This window comes from Magallana gigas, chromosome 2 (genome assembly GCF_963853765.1).
Source record: "Magallana gigas chromosome 2, xbMagGiga1.1, whole genome shotgun sequence".
NCBI classification, from domain to species: Eukaryota; Metazoa; Mollusca; class Bivalvia; order Ostreida; family Ostreidae; genus Magallana; species Magallana gigas.
Genome location: NC_088854.1, coordinates 58,671,116 through 58,695,222, shown reverse-complemented (window position 1 = coordinate 58,695,222; position 24,107 = coordinate 58,671,116). Strand labels below are relative to the sequence as shown.

The following is a 24,107-nucleotide window of genomic DNA, read 5'->3' as shown; positions in this document are numbered from 1 at the left end:
AAGGCATACCTCCAGGGGTAGGCTTAGTCCGGACTAAATTGTCCTGTTCTTGTATGCATACTTTTCAAACAAAATGACATGAAGGACTTCATATTTATTGCTTTTATATCTTTTGGCAACATTTTTGGCCAGTTTCGGCCAGAAACAAACCAGTTCAAGAAATGTTTACATTCTTATCCTCAGATGTAAAAGATGGCCGCACATTCCCCGTAATGTGCAACATTTATCCTTTTTTCAACAAATGGTTGTAGAGAAGACACTTATTAACCCCTGTTATTTTTTCCAATTTTTAAATCTTCAAAATAAGTCTGCAGCTGCGCATTTCTATAGCTGTTCTTAGTAATTAAAAGCATTGTTCTGTTCTTAAATGCATGCATAATTTGCATACAAAACAACATGTCGAAACTCATTTTTTTCCCTTTTCATATTTAGACAACAGTTTTGGCCAGGTTTGTGCAGAAACAAACCAGTTCAAGAAATGATTACATTTTTATTTTCAAATGTACAAGATGGCCGCACATCCCCCTTAATGTTATTACCTTAGCCTACCCAGAAGGAAACCATTTATTATGAAAAGGACATTTATAACAAAACGCCGAGCAAAAACTGGTGGACGCTATCATTGACGTGTCAGAAAGGCATAAAATGTTAGACGAAGATTGTCTGATTAGTGCAGATGTCAGTATTTGCCTTTATGCGAAATCTTGAAGAAATTGAATACGTTTTTAAGAAGTTGTCAAACATTTTTTAAATTATTACCTAAAAGATTAAAAACAAATATTAAGAAAAAACCCAACAAACCTTTAAAGTCTGATGCGATTATATGTATTTAATATTTGTCTTGTACATAAAAAACAAACACTGATCAACTCAAAGTCGGTATTTTACAACTGTTAAACACAAAAACGATTATTTAAGCGATAATGATACATGCATTGTTACCTTAAACCATGCATGTCTAATTATAAGAGTGAAAAAAAAATCGCAACTGAGGTAACTACACAACTGATATATATACTATAGTATGTTCAGACAATATGCATAATGAAGTGATGACAAACCTATGACAAATATTTTAGTTTCGTAAATCGACAAACTTTCTGATAGGACGCATTTATCCTAAATTGCACAGTCTTCGGTGAATAGTTTTGTCCGATTTTAGAGATTTTCATAAGACAATTTAAGTGAAGAAAGAGCAAATTTCGTATTTTAGTTTGTTTGCCAAAATTGTTTTTTAATGAATTACATTTACTTGCATTCATAACTGTTTGTCAAAATAGTGGAAGATTTTTATTACAATTTAATAAATATACACAATTCCTGAAATCGGTGTGTCTGATACGAAAATAAAACGAACAATACTATACTTTTGGTTCATACTTTTGGTTCGCTGACTACATTTTATACAATAAAAAAATGATAAAAAGATAATCAGTTTGATACATTGATTTTGGTTTGTTTTGATATGTTACTATAAATATACACTATGATGTCCCAAGTTTAAGCACATAAAAAAGCTAATGAAAATGTAATTTGATAGGCAAATCATATTTCAAAGACACATTCTGAAGTATCTTATTATTAGTTCACATTAGTTGAAAAAAATCCAACATTAATGTTATTGTTTTTAAAATGCTAAATACATGTAGAATCATTAATCTACAGCAATTCTAAATTGCAAAAACATATGATATTTTCTTATGCCAATATCCCGACAAAAATATAGTCCATGTTGGATTATTCACTTTGATTACTTTCATCTTAATTTTATGATCATTTAATCAAATGTACTTTTGATAATTTGAAAACCAGAAAAGTCTTCTTCCTTAAAGTGAGGGAAGCATTAACCCGGGACAGAATGTAATAGACGTAGTTCTAAAGTATGACAATAATGAGGAAGAAGATCTCCCTTGGAAAGGTTTTTCAAAAAATAAATCGTGTTTGTTTCAGTGGAGAAAATAGGCAATTGAACTACAGTTTGAGACCCATTACATAAGACAATTTGCCAGTAAGATGTTTTAAAATGCCATACTTAATTGAACACTTTAATTTTACATATATGTGTTCATTTTGTACAGATGCACAAACAAATCTCATTCGTGAATTTGTCACAGTTAAGCTAAACACCTAAACACTGAGAACAGGCGTGATAAAACAGGTAAAATAATCTTAATCATTTAAATATCAGCTCTAAACTAAAAAAAGGGGGTTATGGTCTCCACACACCATGACAACATGCATTAATAAGCTATATTAATACTTATGCTACTAAAATCGTAGAGCAGTGGAAATGGCTTCAGGGATACCAATCCACAGATGAAGAATGCTTTACAAAACTTATTATGCATTGAACATTTAATATCAATTACAATGCATTATTTTATCACATAATATACAGCTGCAGCTTGCAGCGGAATGTATGTTTGATAACATGTTCATATTATATCACATATGATTAATATAAGACACAGTTGAAGATTTTACAAAGTAAATGTATAAAACATAAATGATAAAGAGTTTGAGCAAACCAGCGTGTACGTCTACGTTTTGGAGGAAAAATATTTGCAATACGTCATCAGTTTTCGTTATGACGCATTTATACACGTTTTTTCGCGTTTGAACAAACGTTTAGGGGGATGTGCGGCCATCTTTTACATTTGAGGATAAGAATGTAAACATTTCTTGAACTAGCTTGTTTCTTCCCGAAACTGGTCAACACTGTTGCCAAAAGATACAAAAGCAAACAATATGAAGTCCTACGTGTCATTTTCTTTGAAAAGTATGCATACAAGAAGAGGACAGTGCCTTTATAATCTCTTAGCTGTCGAATTGCGCAGCTTCATACTTATTTTGAAGATTTAAAAATCTGAGAAAATAGGAAGGGGATTGATTGACGACCTCTCTACAACCATTTGTTTCGAAAAAGGCCTAAGCTCGCTTTTCTAAATTGTAACTTTATCTCAAAGTAGGGTACCCTTTTCTTATAATAGGCCTCAAAATTGATTAATTCCCACAAGACATATTTGTCTGTGTCTATGGAGGTAAATTGAAGATATATTTTAATTGAAATATGATTTAGACTTTTATAATTTGAGACAATCATGCATTTTGTTGGACCCCTACTCCACTTCTAAAAGGAATTTATTTTAATTTATTCTTCTATAACGGAAAAACCCATAAAACAAACATTGGATAGGTATATATATGTATGTCAAATTCAACACGGATTGTTTTTAATTGACATTTATTTTTTTCTATGAAAATATAACGCTTATGTATCTCCATAGACTAGAGTTTTCTTGTTCAACAAATGGATCTTATGCCGATTGATACAAATTGGGTACCTATTTTAAGAAAAAGTAACAACAAAATTCAATTTTTTTTTCAATAAGTTTGTAGCTGCGCAGTTCGACAGCTGTTTTAAGTGATTAAAAGGCATTGTCCTGTTCTTGAACGTATTATTTGCATACAAAACAACATGTAGAGTCTCATATTTATTGCTTTTGTATCTTTTGGCAACAGTTTTATTCAGTTTTGGACAGAAACAAGCCAGTTCAAGAAATATTTACATGTTTCTTCTTAAATGTACAAGATGGCCGCACATTCCCCTTTAGAATGTCAAGTACACGTTGGCTTAAACCTTAAGCTGATTTTTTCTTGTTGGCTATTTGTTTTAATAGATTTGTTTTCTCTTAATTATGCATATCTTATGTAAATACTGGTATATATACTTATAAATTAAGACATTTTGCAATAAACTACAAAATGCCTTCACTAGAGTATTTGCTTGCACCTTTGTTATCAACATATATGAAATAATGTCAGTTAGCTAAAATTGAATAAAAAACTGATAAGTAATTATTGTGACATTAATCAAAAACCTACGTTTTTTCGATAAATAAGCCCGAAATAGCAAAAATGAGAGTAAAGTGGCGGACATGGTAAAGCGGGTCCAAGTCAGGGTTAGTTTACTTGCAATGAAATAATATTAAATGGTTACCTAAAGAACGAATATATTTACTGGAAACTAATTTAGTGTACACATAAAAGTTAAGATTTGACAAATGATGAACAAACAAAATGAGTCGATTCGTTCCTTGAATGCGCGATTTTAGGTTTTGTTGGATAGAATTTTCCAGAACGGGATAACCAACAACGCGGATTGACTAATTAATGCCATGGCGGAAAGCGTAGGGAGAGTACTTTGGATACTTTGGATCTAACAACGTAAATCTTTGGTTTAAAATATGCAAATAAATATACCTACACTATTAGTTTTTATTATTTCATACATTTTTATACAACGACAAATTGGTAGTTAACCTTTGAAATTAATTTTAAACAATGAACAGATTGTGTTATGCTTAAAACGGGATAGTTGAATAAGGGGACCCCCATCCTCATTTTAAAACAAAATCTTTTATCAGAAATTCTTAGTTGGGACAGTGATAAAAATTATAAATCTATCTGAAATAAAGAACAAAATTTAGAGATATGACGCACTAAATACTTACTCATTTGTTTTAAATAACTTTTTTAAAAAGTGTTTTTCAATTCTTTAACAGAAGGAATAAGGCCACGTACATGTATATAGCATCAATTTCAGTTTAGATTTTTTTTACTCCTGTCCACTCCTCTAAATATCCAGCCATACAGATAGTTTTTTAGCGTTTATTTTAAAAAATCTGAAAAAATGTAATTAAGAAAAGGTTTGGACACAGAATATTCAACAATGAACAAAATTATGATTCAACATATTACAGTTGTATCATATTAATGTGTAAAGTGTCTATTCCCACGCTTGCGCCTATATCATCTAGTAAAACAGATATTTTCGTTGGTATTAATTTGCCCAGAGAAAGTTTTGAATAAAGAATAAAGAATATCGTTTGAAACATAGGAATTCGCTAGTCTTAAATTGCCCGCTGTCAACAAGAACGAAAGGGCCGAAAATAAAACGGGGGCGATTATTTCCCGGTATACAGATTTTTTTTCATAATTATTGTGACAATAACAAAGATAAATATATTCAGTTTAAATGGTATAGTATAGACATTTCACTTCAGACAGAAAAAAAAACGATATAAAGAATTTGATTGCGATAAATTAAATTACTAGTACACTTAACAATTGCTGGACAATAAAAGGTTATGAGACTAGGCCCATGTACGTTCTTACTCCTTACGCACAAGTACGTGCCCATTGGTTTGCTATACCTTTCTATCATTCAAATTAGAGACATTTGTAAAAACATCAAAAAGCTATATCATAAGGAGGAACATATTCATAAAAAGAATTATAAAGACATAAGATCTGTTGTTTCATAATTCACGTGTCTGAGAAGAAAAGGTAATTCATTAATGAATTATCAAAGCATTAAATAAAAAACACATTCATTTTAACAGGTCTGAATATTGGCAAGATTTTCCATAATAATCAGCGAAGTTTTATCAACCACAACATATCCGGAACGTGATCAGCAAAGCATACGAGACACTGCTTTGAAATTGCATCTTCTTTTGTTCTTTCCGTACCATTCACAGAAAAAATCCTAAAGGTGACATTTAACGAGTAGAAAAGAAAAAAAATAAAGAGGAATCATCACGAAAGGTATTTACTGGGATCCTAGATTTCATCTTGATGATGACTTGGTTATTTGCATGAATTGTTTATTCATACCTATGTAATAGTTTTCGTCATTCAGCTAAGTCCTGCATTTTTTTAAATTTTTCCTCCTCTGAAAAAGTCAAAATGCAGGTAAATACTTGTTTAATTCTATTACATTATTAACAAACAACAGGTCCATGAACCACAACAATATTTATGATAAATCGACTTTATTGAGTCAAATACAAAATACATAGACAATGTAGTAGAATAATTCTTGTATAAAAAGATTTTGATAATTTTCCCCAGATACTCTTGAATCAGAACCATTTTATAATCATTTCACATAATTAGCGTTGCAGTTCTGAAGAAGATCTTCAAAATTGTTACTATTTATGTAAACCTACATGAAACATTGAACCCTTTGTGGGACCAAGAATTGTTCAGGAGCCAACGTATAATCAATTAAGAATCAACAATATGCAAAATGCTTGCTTGTTAGTGCATAAAATACCATGTATAATAACTTTTTTGAAAAATAAAAACAATTTTTAGGTAAAAACTCGACCCTCCAATGTAGTCCTACCCTCCACCCACCCGCAAATCATGATTTCGACAAACTTGAACCTACACTATCTGAAACGGCTTTCATACAAGTGACAGCTTCTTTGACCCATTGGGTTTTGAAACGTTGATTTTTAATCTTATTAAGGGGGATGTGTGGCCATCTTGTACATTTGAGGATGAAATTGTAAACATTTCTCGAACTTGCTTGTTTCGGCCCAAAACAGACTAGATCTGTTGAAAAAGATAAAAATAAAAACCCAATAGATGTGATGTTCTACATTTCGTTTTGTATGCAAACTACGCATACAAGAGCGGAACAATGCATTTACTCAGTTAGAACTGCGCAGCTACAGTCTAAAAATAAAGTTTCAAAAATCTGAAAAAATAATAAGAAACTAGAGCCGAGCTCGTTGCAAAGCAACGAGTAGGTCTTCCGTCGCAACTTCGTGTCGGGAAGGATTGTACATCAGTCTGATTAAAACACCCCCTTCTCCTCACACTTGGCAGAGCCTTACAGGTCATGTATTGATAAAAGGTCATCTTTACACGACCATTTCTTTTTACCAATTAGAGCTTTAGAAAATTGATTGGAACTCTTCAAATGGAGACAAGAAAAATTAATTCATGCCTGTTGTCTGTGTAACCTCTAGATTGAGTATTGCACCACCCATTAAACAGATAAAGTCATATCTTTGCTAAGTAGGTGTTTATTTAGATTGTATGCAAATGTGGAGGTCAAGTGGAGATAGTCTGTTATTGATACGTCAGGTCTTTCAGACCCTGGCGAGTGTAAGGAGAAAGGAAATGGTTTTAATGAGACTGGATTATCAATATGATAATAGTAAGTTCAAGAAATCGTAAACGAGACTCAATTTCAAAGTATTATTTTCATACCGGGCAATTTCTTCGTTTAACTTACTTCAAGTTTAGGAGAACTTTAAAAGTACATCATTTATGTACATGTATATAATTAATGTAATTATGATAAAAGTGTGTGAGTGGCGGTGGGGGTAATGACCCAAAAATCAATTTTCTAAACGTTAACTTAAGGGAAATTTTGGTAGAGAGAAAGGGGGCATTGCTCCCACTGGACCATCTAAAAGGTACTGTTAGCAAGCTCACAAATGATATCTCCGCTAAGAAAGAAGTCATTACTCACGTATTTCTCTATTAGAGATTAATGGATGGTTCTTTTTCTTTAGTGAGTCAGACAAAGCAGGGTATATTTACAGGTCATAAGAAATCTTTATGTCAAACTTTAGCTTTTACTCATTTCCATTAATACAAGATATGACACATGTTTAATATGACTTTAAACTTGCGCAACTGACCCTGGGTCAAGTTCATGACACATCATCGGTCATCAGGAATCTTTTCATGAAATAGAAACTCCCAATGTTTTCCTTAAATGACTTGGGACAAATCATTGCACACCCTCAGGTCATAAGCAATCTTTGTGTGAAGTAAGAAATTCCAAAATGGACCGGAAACAAATTTTGCACTGTTCCTGCCAGTGACCTTTACTTTGTCCAAATGACCTTGGGTTTAGGTCATGACGCTTCGTCAGGTAATGAGTAATATTTGTATGAAGTAAGAACACTTCCAATGTTTCTCCATCAGAAAGATATAGACTGGACACGACGTAAGGACGGACAAGGTGATTTTTATTCACCGTGGGGTATAAAAATCCTTTTCGCCCGTTTTGTGCGGCACAAAAAAGACCTATATTTTTCAATTATTTCTATCATATCACATATAGATATACATGAAAATGTATGATTTGTATGCACATTTGAGTTCTCATCATCGTCGGAAAGGATAAGAAACCTTTGGGTTCCAATAATGTCTTTTCATGGGCATATGTCAATTTGCATCACTAAATGATTTCCAAGCGGTAAGCTATCAAAGCTTTTGAGATGTTTCATGTAGATATTGAATTTCTATAGATTTAAATTTAAGGTTAGGAAAAACAACACTTTTTTATACAGTAAAAAAAATCTAAAAAAAAAAATAAATAGCTTTATGTACGCGTACACATAAATAAGAAGATGTTGCGAAAGCTATAAAGACTTTATTTCTTCTGTTCTAGACTTTTTTTAGAGTTAACAAGCTACAAGTTAACAATCTCCCATTTTGACAAGCCAGATTAAAAATAAAATATTCAGCTGAGTTTTAGGTCACTTAATCTGCATTACAACCTCATACTACACAACTTCAATGATTTTTTTTTATCAATGTGCATATAACAATAAGTAGAATCCCCAAGAACAAATATCTATCGCAATTAAATGCATACATTTTTGGGAGGCAGAAAACTCGCTATATCATAGTCTGCAAGTCAACTGAACTACTACAATTATTTCAAAGAAATAAGAAACTGTCGACACTTGCAGTACTCTGATGATTTAATGACGATCGACCGACTTTATTGCTTAATGTAGTCGTATATCATTACTTCTAATCCTGAGAACAATTTTTTATTTAATCTTTGACTTAAAACTGTTAACTTATAAAACCAGAGACATAAATCACTTATTAAGGTAAGGTTTGCAGTTACAGGGAGATAACTCACACATTTTCATTGTGACGTAACACCAACTACCCTTTATTTCAGTTTTGACGTCAAAATTTATATGACGTCATAATTTAGTTTCAATGAAAAAATAAGAGGACACAATTATTTTATCAATTTCCACGAAAACGAAATCCGCATCATATGGTTTTGAATAGTGTTTTAGAAACATCAGATTACACATATTCTAAGATACGTTTTTCCTGAAATCGGTGGACTTAGAAAGGTTTCAAATAATATGTTTTCGTTTACATAATAGTAGTCAAAAATTAAGACTTTTGTTGTATTTTATTCTATTTTTAGATACTTCATCAGAAATTAATAAAAGTGAATCATGATATTAATAGTGATATTATTTTCGAACATTTTAAGCATAAATAACCCCCATAATAGTCACATATAAAATGTACATATTTTCACGAAATTGTTTACATTTTATCAAAATGAAAATTGGAAACCATGAACTTTGACCTTTTGTAGTTATAAAACGGGACGGGCAAAATTCATTTGAATTTCATGAGAAAAAAAACTTTAGTATAGTGAACAAAATGGTATGTAACTTTGGTATAACCTCTAAAAAATGCAAGCCGCAAACCTTACCTTAAGTTATTTATGTCTCTGATAATATATATTTTATTCTGTTCATAACTATAGAAGTTTAGCGTGCTCAACAATCTAATATTTTAGCCACATTCTCAGATTACGATATCGCACCTTTAATGTGAGGTTGATTGACATCGAATATTTAGACACTAATTGTTTAACAATTGACCGCTGCAGTGAAAGCATCCTTCCAAATGTTACTCAATTATTTAACAATTGCTGATCTGCAGTGAGCTATGTGCGCTTACGCGACACGTGATTTGTGGTCGCACGTGGAGCGGATTGACTTAGCATAGATTGACCGAATAAACACACGGGTGGGAAAGTGACATACATTGAGGAGAAAAATGTACACATGTTAAGTAGTCGCAAAAAACAGGTCTTCGCCACATTTTGAAAAAAAATTAAGCCCTTGCACTGTGATCATGAAACCGATAAAATCTAAACAAATCTTGTTGTGAACATTCTAAAAATAATCACTAAATCCCTCAATTCTGGACAATTCTTTTATCGTGTCAGCCTCTACCGCCAATCGCAACTTCTCGGGCCTTTCCGGCAAGCTCGGAAAAACACCTCGAATGTATTACCTAGGCGTCCATGACAACCCCCCTTTTTATAAAACTTGATATAATTACAACACATTTTATGATCTGTTGAGATGTGAGCTATACTTCATTGAAAGGTATCAATATTCACTAAAATATAACACAGAAGCGACATACAAGACTAATACTTATTTTAATGGGAAGCGACTCCATTTTGTATAAAATTCTAACATCCGGTGATGTTAATACATTCGAGGTGTTTTTCCAAACTTGCCGGAAAGGCAAGAGAAGTTGCAATTGCCTCTACCGCATGTGTTAATTTGATATTTGATTTTTTTATCCTGCCTTGAACGCTTGGAGACTGTTTCATTTTCTAAATTCGGCTAAATAATGCTTCCAATTTTGAGCTCTTTCTCTCTCTCCCTCTCTCTCTCATTTTATGTGCAACCTTCTGAAAACGTCAACTACTTTCTACGATATCTATAAAACCTCTCAGCAGTATTTAGCGGAAATATTCGTGGGTAAATAAAAAAATCTGAAATTGAAACACAAGTCAATCTTACATGTACCGGTCAAAATCTCGAATAAACAAATAGTTGGAATCGTACAAAATATCAATAAACATGCACATGTGATTAAGAACATGTAGAAGAACACGAAGCTACCGCGGATCACTTGTCCACTCGCTCCGGATCTCCTTGGCTATGTGCTAGGGGTGATCATCATTTTGATGGTTTAATCTTTGTGGTTTTCGGTTGTTTATCTCTAACATTGTAATTATAGTTTTTTAGAACATTTTATTATTACAAATTCACTATTGATTTATGTCTGATGATGTTTCTGATTTGGAATAATAATGCTTTTATCAATGTTTTGAAGGGCTTCTCAATTCACAGAACGATTTCTTAATTGACACTCTATCGTTTAATTCAAATTAAGAAGAGTAAGCTTTAATATGTACGATTCTTGTGTTTGCGGCTAAATAAAATCACATATAACAGACGCGATTCTTGTGTATTAGATAACCGCTGACCGCTAGGTAGTCCAGCCGCGACCTTGGCGATCGATTTTCTCGGCCGTAGGCGAGATGGGTTACGTAATGACGCACACAACTAAGAATTTAGGTCGATTTGAAATGCTTGCAGTAAAATGACTCAAATCTATTTCATGGAAGTTATGTTTTTATTTAAATCTAGTTTATGTATCTCACTAGATAAGAAAAAGAACGTTTATATTTTCTCGTTTTTTTTTTCTTAACGGTTGTCCACTATAAGACCTAAACAGAGATGACTCCAAAAAAAAGCTGTAAGAAAAACATGTACACGTATATTTTTAAGAATTTTTCAGATGAATCAAAGACTCCCGTATATGCTGGTACACTTTCAGCTGTTAATTTATGTACGTTATGCGCACGAAGACTACTCGCTTACTTGCCAAATGAATACAGGTACATGTTAACAAGACAAGCTTTTTACACTCATATTACGCATTACCGGTACAAAATAATTTTGTAACGACATTGATAACACAGTAAGAAACAACTTTTCTATCGACAGCTATAGCGAAATATTAACCATTTTTGAGTTATAAAGCGAAGACTTTTAATGGCTCTAGACCCCTAATTTAAGGGTCCAGCCCTTTTTCAATGGTGCCAAGTGAAAGCCCTTGATATTTTGCACATATTTTGTTCTATATGTGTTTAGAGAAAATTTTAAACTAAAGAGCTACATAACAAAAACACAACCAAAAATCAGCATTTTTGAAAACACAAATTCAAATTAATTTTTTGAAACTTTAAAGGAGGAAAATTGTAAAAACAAAACTCGGAGGACAACGTTCAAACCCTCTATTTTTAAGATTTGTGACTTTGTAACACATGCTGTGAGCGGTTTCAGAGCCTTTGCGTGCACAAGAATGCCTATATTTTTGGAAAAAGAGTAATAACTCGGTACCGGAAGTGTCGATTTCAACGATGTTACCTAGATATTGAGAAATTGTAACTACCAATAAGCTCTGGAAATTTGAACTTTATAGGACAACAAACAAGCAAGATATTTGAGTTTTAAAAAACGTCTAGAAGAAAAAAAAGAATAAAAAGAATTACCAACAGAATCAGTACAAGGTCTTCCGTTGAAAACGGAAGACCTTAATTAGGTCATTGGTGTCCACTCTATAACCATTTGTTGAGAAAGAACTTCCTTATAAATTGTATCTTTGTCTCAAAAGAGGGTATCCTTTTCTTAAAATTGGTCTCAAAACCCATCCATGCCAACGAGATATTTTTGACTGTGTCTATGGGAGTACATTGAAGTTATATTTTTATTGAAATATATACGTATATTTTTTAGAATTGAAAAAAAAAATAGGAACAAGTATAGAAATGCTAACACAGATTGTTTTGAATTGACACTTACTTTTGACACAGGAGTTCTAATTATAGATTGCATATTTTGTTCTAAAAATAGATCATATGTCAACTGATAAAAATAGGGAACCCCTTTTTGAGAAAAACTTACTTCAATAATTTGCAATATTCAACCATTTTCAAATGGTTGTAGAGTAGACACCAATTTTTTAATCTTCAACATAAGTCTGCAGCTGCGCAGTTCTACAGCTGTTCTAAGTGATTATAAAGGCATTGTTATGTAATTGTATGCGTAATTTGCAGACAAAACAACAAGAAGAACCCCATATTTATTGCTTTCTCATCTTTTGAAAACAAGTTCGGTCAGGTTTGGGCAAAAGCAAGGCAGTTCAAGGCATGTTTACAAATGTATAAAAGCCACACATCCCTCTTGACATAACAAAGAATCTGTATCTTGCTTATAACTAACTCTACGATTGGCACTCAAATCTTTTTTTTGATCATAAGAAATAATGAAAGAGTAGTAAAAAAAATAAAACAGAGGTATTAGAAATATAGAAGTATAAAATTTTAAACAAGACCATGTCATTTTAGGGTTTAAGAATGAAAGAAGAAAACTTCCAGTTCTGAGTACTAAGAATGTACTTACATTTTTCCAAACGACAAAGACAATAAGTGCAATTAAGGCTAGTACTCCTATCACTGTTATCACCACTCCAGCGATTTCTCCAGCATCAAATGTGTCTGAAAATATGTAAAGTGGATTATATATATATATATATATATATATATATATATATACAGAGAGAGAGAGAGAGATAGAGAGAGAGAGAGAGAGAGAGCGGCTTATTTCAGAACAGACATTGTAGTTGATTACTGCTTTGAGCCCCATTTTCCCAGTATTTGGATACGACAATGGGTAAAGTTTATATTTCTGTATGTTGCTTGTCTTAGCAACTTTTTCATTTTCTCGAAAAGTCTATGCAAAATTCGAGTTTCTACTCTGACGAATGCTATTGTAGGAATAAACCAAAGAGGTTAACTACAGTTACTATTTATTTAAAATGTAATGAAACATTTTAAGTTCTTGTTTGCTCTATAAACTTTTTAGTCTACATATTTCTAAAATTGGACTCTAAAACACGATCTGAACCAGGAATTATGATGTAATACTTTTTCTTTCATCAATTATTCTTATTTATGTAACAATATACCTTCATCACCTACATATGGAGCTTTTGTCTGTCAGTTTATTCGATACGCAAGGACATGTTCTACGTATAATCAATTTCTAAAACAAGGCAAGCTACTTACAAAAAGTAAAAAAAAAATAAGAGTCTTGATTGAAGTCATCATTTCGTAATTTCGGGGTGGTGTGTACAGATGGTGGTGTGGGTCCAATCGCACCACAAAGCCGCGGAGACAAAAAAGCACGTCCAAGACTTTTAAATCTTATCTTTAGAGCCAACAGCCAAAACAACTTCTCCTTCAGAACATCAAATGTTTTCTGTTGCTCAGCTCCCTATTTGAAAGTCATGTCCTTCTTTGTCATTTGGTAAAGTGGTTCGGCAATCTCCGAGCACTTATCAATAAACTTTCGATAAAAGTTGATGAGACCTAGAAAGAACTGAGTTGTCCGACACTTCCTTGACATTGTTGACTACCTTCCACATCACCGGGTTCCTCATACGAGTTGTTTAGCTCAGTTTCGGTTTACCTATAGGTGTACCTCCAGGCAACTATTGTCCTTGGGGGGGGGGGTGATGTTAGGATTCGAACATGTATTCGCTCATTCATATTTACTCGTACAAATTCAGTGTGAGTAACATTTTCAAGGACACTGGATCAAGTACTCCCACTAGTTGTCGATCAGATTTATCTACACATCCGCTTAGTGTTGTCTTATTTATTCGGGGCAGAGTAGTATTTTTTTCATTGTTAACTTTTGCTACCTGCATATTTTTTTGGGGAATCCATATTTCCAACTACAAGTTCGACCCTAACCAAAAATTATAATGTCTTGTCAAAACAATAGTGTTAAGGGCCATCCAAAAATTAATCCTGATCAACACCTTATTACGTATGGACCAATACAGACCTTCCAATCAAGGGATGAGCCACCAAGAAAACTCTTACTCCAACATCAATAACTTATGCCATCTTATTGCCACCTTCTGCATTTGATAGTGTTATTGTTTTGTTACCATAGGAATACTGTAAGCTTCTGTTACTCACAATGTCTTCTGATAAAACGGTTACTTCACCTTCAGTTTCAATCACTGCGAGAGTCTGCTTCTAATTTATTTGCACTGGAAATTGTTTTCCCATTTTCACTTCAAATCTTAAATAGTTTATTCTAGGTGCCCTTCTCATTTAACTTTTCGTTTTCTCTAGAAAAATTGTTACGCAAATGTTTGACAGTCTCTTTATATTCTCCACGCTTAACTTCTTATTAACATTTATAAAACCCATTAAGAAGAATTCTGCAGCTATTTCATTTTCGAGTTCAATGCTTACATAGGGAAAAGCTTGCGAAACCAAACGCCGCAATGCCCCAACAAACTCATTATCAGATTTTTCCTTTTGTTTTACTTCCTCTTCATTTTATTGCATAGCAGGTGAATCCCATCGATTGAGTTTATCTGACATAAGTTTTATTAACTTTGGGTAGTCATTCTGAACAGATTTTGGTAAGCTGCATAGATAATCTATAAACCGGTCAAGGCGTTCCACGTCTCCCCATTCATATCTCGTGCTGCTCTATTAAAAGGAAACCTACTGAAGAAACCTTTCCAAATCTGTACTTCCATCAAATAATGGAAACTTTTGCCTGGGCATATAATTATTTTGTGCTCAAAAGTCTTACGCTTCGGGCATACTCAAACTGGTTAATTATGTCTAGCAACGGCTTGCATGGTCTGTTGCCTGGTCTAGGCATGGAAGTTAAGGAAAGTTGCCCGTAGCTATTACTTGTCTGGTTGTTTCTCTACAAAGCTTGACCTGAAAATGATAAGCTATTACAATTGGTGTTTGTATTTCTATAGGGCGTTGAAAACCAAATCCATTCAGCAGCATTGTATTTTCGCTTTCATGTTGGTACAATCTGGCGTGGCCCCTTGACTGTACAACATTTCTGTCCTGTGTTCCTGGTATGCATGTACTTGTCTTGGGCTGTTCCCTTGACTAAGTGAGCTCTCCAAGCTCTTTGTGAGCCCTTCAATCTTGTTTGAAAAAAGGTTTTCTTTTAGCCATCTTCCTGACTCTCTATCGTTTCAGACAAAAGTCGCTTTTGGTTCTTTGTTATGTTTAATTGTTTGTCTATTGTAGGTGATAAAAGCCTTTTATTGTTCATCACCAACTGCATTTGTCTGATTACAGGTAAATCCTATTTACTTAACATATATTTTGTTTCTTCCGCAATGTTGAGAGTGAAGATACCTAAGCGAAGGCCACCTTTTTCTAAATTTTGTTGTTCTGAAGGAATAACTAAACCAGGATTATTGAAGTCATAATTATCTGTCGTACCAGTAATTGTGTTGCAAGGTATTTTGTCTTTTTCCGACAAAATTTTGAGTGTAAGAGTTTATTACAAATACACTTCATCATATCTTATTTGAAATTTTTTGCAAAACCTTTTCATATCAATATCAATATTTAAGCCTTTTCCAGTTGTCGTAATACATACCATTTTCTGAACCATAATTGGTGACAGGATCTGTAAAGTACAAAATATAACAAACATTTCAGTTGTTATCGAACCTTATATCAATATTGAAATTAAATATATATCAAAAACCGAAAAGTTTTTATAATAGTTCATGTGTCATACTATTAAGGGTGCCATCAGGTTAACGATATATGCAGTTATCTCTCTCCCCTGTCATCTCACTTAATTACTTTTTTTATTTTGATGTTTTTGGTTTAAGTTATTTTCAAAATTATCTGATTATACTGAATTTAAGTATATACATGTATGTACAGACTGAAATAATATCATAAGGTATTTCAACTGTACATGTGTCATGATGACACCATGGAATATGAAGTAATCACTATGCTTTGCCTTTCTTCTTAATTATTGATTAATATTTTATTCCCTTTTCTTGCGGTTTATCTATTATAATTATTTTATATATATATATATATATATATATATATATATATATATATATATATATATATATATATATATATATATATATATATATATATATATCCAAATCACAAAAGTATTTTCTCAGTGTCCGGTAAAAATATAATAAAAGAAAAAAAGCAACACTAACTGCAAAACATAAGCGCTTTCATTGTTAAAAATCTTCAGACGTTTTACAGTCGTTAAAACTATGACGTAATTACGTTACCTAGTGATAACGTCAACAATAATACTATGACGTCATAATGCTTATTGAAGGAAACAATCATGGAATAAAGTTATATAGCGTTATATACAGTAAAACAAAATCAGAGACGATGAAACAGTCTATATCAAACTATTTAACGAAGGTTTTAGTGACTTTATAAAATGTTTTTCTTTTTCCCTTCGTTCAATTGCATTGTCAGTATAAAGTTTATAAAACGGAAAAACTGAAAATTGTCCGTGGCCACAAATATCAAGATGTTCACTTAGTTTAATTTTTCTGTACTCGGGTTGATTGACGTGTTGTTTGTGTATACGAATACGGGTGCGTAGGGTTGTTCCAGTTTCTCCTATATAGAATTCGTTGCATCCGCTACACGTAATGTTGTATATAACATTTTTAGAGGCACAAGACATGTTCGCATTATCAATAAAGTCCTTGTCCCCGAACTTGAACGATTTCCCGACTTTAATGTATTGGCAAGTTCCACAGCGGGGATCGTTACACTTGCTGACAGAATAAGATTGACGTTGAAAAGAAGACTTGCAAAGTATCCTTCGGAGATTCCTGGGTTGTCTTTTACTGTTGATGAAGTTATATTTTTTCAGCACTTCGGACATTTTTTCATCAGTTTGTAGAATGTTGTTAAGTTGACGTACGACTGGAATAATATTAATATCATTCGGATTATGCGTAGTTACGAGTGGTAATATCTTTAAATCAGAGGTGTTATTTTCAGGAGGATTAATAAGATTTTCCCTGTTCAGTGCTAATGCCTTTTTGATACCATCGTCTATGATTCCTACTGGATAACATTGTTTTATCAGGCTTGCTTTCAATTCATGCAAACGTTCATTTCTTTTTTCGTTGTCGCTAACTATGGTACATACTCGCCTTGCTAAGTTGTAAGGAATTGCGCGTTTAGTATGGCCCGGATGGCAAGAACTGAAATGAAGGTACTGATGGGTATCTGTTGGTTTGTAATACATGTCGGTGGTTATATTTTCTCCGCATTTAGAAATGAGCACATCCAAAAATGGAATACAGATCGCACTTTCATCTAGCGTAAAGTTGATGTTTGGATCCAGATTATTTACAATGTCTAAAAAGACTGTTAAATTGGCGTCGCTCTCGTTCCAGATGATAAAACAGTCATCAAGATATCTGTCGTACGTCAACTTAACAACATTCTACAAACTGATGAAAAAATGTCCGAAGTGCTGAAAAAATATAACTTCATCAACAGTAAAAGACAACCCAGGAATCTCCGAAGGATACTTTGCAAGTCTTCTTTTCAACGTCAATCTTATTCTGTCAGCAAGTGTAACGATCCCCGCTGTGGAACTTGCCAATACATTAAAGTCGGGAAATCGTTCAAGTTCGGGGACAAGGACTTTACATGTCTTGTGCCTCTAAAAATGTTATATACAACATTACGTGTAGCGGATGCAACGAATTCTATATAGGAGAAACTGGAACAACCCTACGCACCCGTATTCGTATACACAAACAACACGTCAATCAACCCGAGTACAGAAAAATTAAACTTAGTGAACATCTTTATATTTGTGGCCACGGACAATTTTCAGTTTTTCCGTTTTATAAACTTTATACTGACAATGCAATTGAACGAAGGGAAAAAGAAAAACATTTTATAAAGTCACTAAAACCTTCGTTAAATAGTTTGATATAGACTGTTTCATCGTCTCTGATTTTGTTTTACTGTATATAACGCTTTATCTCATACGTGTGGTGTATATTACCCGTGTGATAAACCTTTGCTATATCACACGGGTGATGCTATATCAAATACTTCCGGTCGGAACTACTTTTGACACAGCCCCTCGCTTCAACGCTTCAGTGACCTATTTTCGAAGATTTGCTAGTACTTTCAACATAACTATATCTACTACAAAAATTAATATAAAATTGATTTTGTCAAAGATTTAAATTACAAATATGAAGGAAAACACATAACTGCGTAGAACAGGCGTCGGAACCGGGGGCTATTGTGAGGTTGCCCCCCCCCCCCCCACCTTTTTTGCAAAGTTATTCATAACTGTAACCACAAGACCCTTTTTTTTCTTGTTTGTCAAGATTTTTGATAAAGTTAGCCCACTTCCAACTTTCAATTTGCTTTGTGAAGTTTATAAATCTACAAATTACGTTAACTATCAAGGAGTTCATCCTGACGACGCGATGAAAACAGAGCGCTCTGGTTGTTTTTATATACAAGAACTTACCGAAATAATGTTTCATGAGACTTTTATTCCACCACCAGTAAGCATCCTTATTCACTATTTTCAGTTTTGAATCATAAGGCTAGCCTAGTGTTTGTTTTTTTAAACATCATGCATCAACAACTGTTTCTCGTTCGAGTCAATTCAAACTAACGAGCATTCGCAACTTTGTGTATGTCAACAAACTTGATTATTCAAGTTTTCTAATCGGAATTTCCATTTAATCAAGTAAATAAGCTCTAAGAAAAATTATCTAGAGCTAAAAAATTATTTTAAGGTTTATTTCAGTGAAACTTTACATTAAAACAGTTAGATTTATCTCAGGAATGACGTACTAAATTGTATTGCGCAAGGTCACAATTATAGCCGCATAACACAACGTTGCATCATCGTTTTTAATCTTTGAAAAAAAACAATTTGGGTCACACAAGGGACTGTCTCAAAAGCTTCATAATATAAATCAAATTATATGAGATAAATAGAACATCTATAATTGTGTGATTTTATATTTGCTTTATCCAACTCGTTGAAATGGTTATATTCGCTCGGCAAGCCTCGTGAATATATACACCATTTCAACTCGTTGGATAAAGCAAATATAAAATCACACAATATAGATATTCTCTATATATAACTTTATTCCATGATTGTTTCCTTCAATAAGCATTATGACGTCATAGTATTATTGTTGACATTATCACTAGGTAACGTAATTACGTCATAGTTTTAACGACTGTAAAACGTCTGAAGATTTTTAACAATGAAAGCGCTTATGTTTTGCAGTTAGTGTTGCTTTTTTTCTTTTATTATATATATATATATATATATATATATATATATATATATATATATATATATATATATATATATATATTGACACATGTTTAGCTCAATATACAGTAAATATCTGACGTCTAAATTAAACATACCGTAGGAGTAAGCGGTTGAATGACGTAGAATGAAAAAGTAAAACACTAATTGAGTTCAAAACTAAGTAGTTGTTAATGTGAAGTATTCAATGCTGTTTTATTTTTTCCCATTAATTGATAAAGATGTGCTCCAAAATAAAGTGTTTTTATTTAATTTTCAAGGATTTTTTTTCCATGATTAAGGTTGTTGACGTCTTGCAGTGGATATGTTGTGCGGTTCACAATCACATGTTTTACAGAAAAGATTGAGGTTTAACAGAAGTTCTGGTAAAACATGTGGAAAAAATCTCTCATGATTTGCGATAGTATATAATTTTTTATCCCAAGCCTTGTTAAATGTTTGTTAAATGTAATGAAGGCATGCTTGCTATATAAATGAGATAATTCTAAAATTATAAGCAATGTTAGAGGAAAACTTTGGTAAACACTTACCTTTTGGTTTTTAATATATCTATGAAATAATGGTCATGAAAAGAATGCTGGTTTGAAACAAAACAAAGGATGATAATGAGTGGACAAAAAAACTCATTTTAAAACAGTGATGTAGATATTTTTTTTTACATAAATCGGAATGTTTAATAAACTTCTGTGGGTCGTTAGTAAATGACACATTTTCAATGAGTGGCGTAATGTGACAAAACTGATAATTCAGTGTCAAAACATGTACATTGGAAAAGATTCCCCCCATAGAAATAAATTTCAGACAATAATAACCATACTAGTTTCATTTTAAGATAGAAAGACAATAAATATTAAATATTAAGGCATCTCTAGTTTGTATATTTTTAGAATTTAAATTCAATTAAAAAAATTATTCAAATCCTGTTGGTCTTGATTTTAATTATTATTTGAATACGATACTCAGAAGTTTTTGAAATTTAGACAGCGTACATTTTTAAAAATACGCAGAGCATGCAGGCTTAATTTTTCTCAACAATATCTTTAGACAGTTCTGCACGTTTTCTAGCAATCAAAGCGACCGTTTTTGAAAAATTTAAAAGGCTTTATACAAACTTGACGATGTGTTAACTGTTAACTCAAAGACAAAAAGCTCAAAAATATGAGATATTAATGCAATGTAGTCAATTCAATGTCGAGAAAAAGGTGAAATATTATAAGAAATCCACAAAGGTTGATAGTACTAAGAACAACCTGCACAACAGCTTGCCGATAATCCTGTTTGTATGTCTGAAAATGATCAACAAATAGAGTATATACATGTACTATGATAATTTACCAGTAATGCTGATGTTGACATATTGTATGGCGGTCCCTGTACCACACACTCCGGTATCCCCAGATTCACACAAGAACTTTTTAAATGTGTCTTGACTGGTCAGGATGTAAGTGATAGTACTGGACCGGATGTACTGACTTCCATTAAAAGACGCATTGGAGTGGAGAGGGGCTTGGTCCAATTTTGTGAATATCTCTTCATTTTCCTTTTGGACACACCATCCGATCGTCTAAAACCACAACATATATAACTAATAACACACTAAGGAAAAGACATGGACGTTATCAGAAGTTATCCTTCTAAAATTGGTATAGATACGTACATTATTAGGGTCACTACCAATCTGTCCTTTACAAGTTAACTGTAGGACTGTTCTCACTGGAAATTGTCGTTTTGTTGTATCATTGAGCTCATTTAGAATTCTCACTCTCGGCTTTTCAATCAAAGTTGGTCTGACTAAAAGAAAAGACAAGAAATGGTTCATGGTTTGTTATCATCATTTTTTCATTTACGTTTGGAAATTAACATGCATCAAATGTCAAATTAATATATGTGTGTTATTTGTTAAACAAAAGCCATTTATCGTTAGAAATAGTTCTGTGTACAATTTAACTCTACTTGAAAAAAATCATCCATAACTCTTGAACTACTTTTATTTTGATATTTATCAGACTTTCTAAATACTGTTTCCTTTTTTCTGATGTTAGAAGATAAAAAAACACATTTAATAAATAAAGAACTTTAGATACAAAAAGAAACATTGCGTTTGGCTATCAATCTAGAGAAAATCCAATCTAAGATTGGAGTTCCCCACCTTTCGTGATTCAAACCACAGCAATGCAAGTTCAATCATATTTTTTAGATACATCGTAATCAATGTAAATTGAAATCTGCTGATTAACAGATATATTGCTAATTATAAGAACTTACTGATGGTGATGTTGACATATTGTATGGCCGTCCCTGTCCCGCAAGTACCAGTATTTGCAGACTCGCACATGAACCTTGTAAAGGTGTCATCCCTTGTCAGATTGTATGTGATTGTACTGGACCTTGTGTACTGACATCCTGATGGAGAGGCCTCTGAATGGACGGCGGACTGTGCCCATCTTTTAAAACCCTCTTCTTTTTCTTTTCGGACACACCATCTGATCGTCTGAAATCATACCATGAAGTATTTTCATCTGTTCGCAAAAAAGACTAAAACATTTACTGTGGTTTCATTAATATTCAAGGGTATCAATTTTCGTGGATAAAGTGAAAATCACAGTTTAAAGGATACGTAATTCTTGGCCAATGACCATATCATTACAAAATGTTAATAAAAATTGCACTTCAATGAACATTTTATTTCGTGGATCAACTAAACAACGAAATCCACAAAAATTGGTATTCAACGAATATTGATAAAACCACAGTATTAGATTTTCAGTATATTGATGTGTTGATACGTACAGTGCTTGGGTCACTACCGATCTGTCCCTCACATGTTAATTGTATCGCAACTCCCATGGGAAACTGTCTATGAGGTGTAATGAAAAGCTCATTTAGCATCTTAACCTGGGGCATCTCCATCACAGTTGGTTTGACTGTAACAAAAATAAAGAGATCAGTCATTTATTTTTTAACTATATTTTAATTTTTTAAAGATATCATCAATTCATTTGATTTTGCATAACAAACCCTTATCTTTTCGAAACCAATATTTTTGACTTAAGAATCTCGGTGTTTTATTTTCAATCAAACTGATACATAACTGATATTCTAAAAGATCAGATTGCCTCCGGTAAATCAATTAGTCAAAAAGTGAAATACAAGGGAGCGCCCGTTTTATGCCATCTGAATAAAAAATTGTCTAGCAGTTCTTTGCCCCGAGGAGCCTCAAACTTTTTCATATTTTTTTCATAAAGAACTTCCAAAATATCCCATCTGATCCTTTTATTATTAAAGAAATATACTGGATATCATGGCAGAAGAAATTAGATATAATTCATCATTTTTAATGATATTTAGTGCCTGATAAATTGTAAATAAACTAGAGGCGCTTTTTAACATATTCATTTACTAAACAAAAAGACAAATCAATACATTTATCGTAAATAATTTAATAAACGGTTGAGATACCAACATACCGTTGTGTGCAATACCGATCGGGGCTGACTCCTTTGTGACTATCTTGTTTAGAGAATCTATGCCAGACATTTTACATTTGTACATCTTAAAGTCATCAGGACATTGAACGATGTCTTTATTCATTGTAAATCTCAAATATGGTGTATTTATAAAGTCCAAAGACCCCATAGCTGCAGCACCTCGGCTTTTTAATGCAGAGTCTGCAGCCCATGTTATTTCATCATCGTTTAAAACTGAAACTACAGTGGTAAAGTTAAAAGTTGCATTCCTCAAGAGCTCTATAAAGAATAATGACTGGAGCCGTGAGGAGTTAGTGATGGAACACAAGACAACAAGATCATTCTCCTGAATAGTCACTTTTGGCGGTAGTGCTTGTATCTGGATGTCCTGAGTTAATGCTGAAACAATTGACAGAGATCAAAATGAAAGTACAAAAAATTCAAAATGATATGGATAGACAACTATCAAACGACAGCTTTGAAGTTGTCAAGGTTTAATATTGGTAATTATATACAAAAGTATGGAAATGTTCGTTAAAAACTCATAAGTAAAAAAAGTCGAAAAATACACATAAATTCAATTTTCATTTTTCTGAATGAATTTAAAATGGCGTCTTATTTAAAATCGATTTTTTTCAAAAGTACCCTAAATTTCTCTGAAAGACAAGTACAATTTCTGAATACTTACCATGTGAAATAAGACTCAGGACTGACCACACTATTGCAAGAGTCATGGTGTTTATTTCACGAAACTACTTCCCGTTTCAAAATAATTAAACTTCGGTAAACGAGCTGTATTGAGGATATGACCTTAGCCTACTGCAGGTAAACAAACTACGACCCTTTAAGGAACCTATATTTAACATCAATTATCATGACTTTGACATGTTTTTTTACATCAAATACTTGATATCATGTTCCTTTAATAAAAGTATCTGGGACAACATTTAAA

General features: G+C 32.7%; 1 protein-coding gene and 1 long non-coding RNA gene across 4 annotated transcripts; both read right to left on the bottom strand.

Annotated features, from left to right (window-relative positions):
* Positions 1–867: 867 nt before the first annotated feature.
* LOC136273207 (uncharacterized) lies at positions 868–6,567 on the bottom strand. Its single transcript, XR_010711427.1, has 2 exons — positions 5,680–6,567; positions 868–5,551 (listed from the first exon to the last, which is right to left on the bottom strand). It is a non-coding gene; the product is annotated as an uncharacterized lncRNA (long non-coding RNA).
* A 6,060-nt stretch (positions 6,568–12,627) lies between these two features.
* Positions 12,628–23,984, bottom strand: LOC117681442 (uncharacterized). 3 transcript variants are annotated; one of them, XM_066077518.1, is made up of 9 exons: positions 23,844–23,984; positions 23,156–23,554; positions 22,479–22,612; positions 21,954–22,179; positions 21,346–21,479; positions 21,024–21,252; positions 20,219–20,237; positions 15,945–15,974; positions 12,909–13,003 (listed from the first exon to the last, which is right to left on the bottom strand). In XM_066077518.1, coding segments are annotated over exons 1-9 (1,218 nt in total). In that variant the 5' UTR covers positions 23,890–23,984; the 3' UTR covers positions 12,909–13,002. The 3 variants fall into 3 exon arrangements, with proteins under 3 accessions (XP_065933589.1, XP_065933591.1, XP_065933590.1); XM_066077517.1 differs by lacking the exon at positions 20,219–20,237 and having other exon boundaries at positions 12,628–13,003; XM_066077519.1 differs by lacking the exons at positions 20,219–20,237; positions 23,156–23,554 and having other exon boundaries at positions 12,630–13,003; positions 23,844–23,977.
* Between the last annotated feature and the right edge of the window lie 123 nt (positions 23,985–24,107).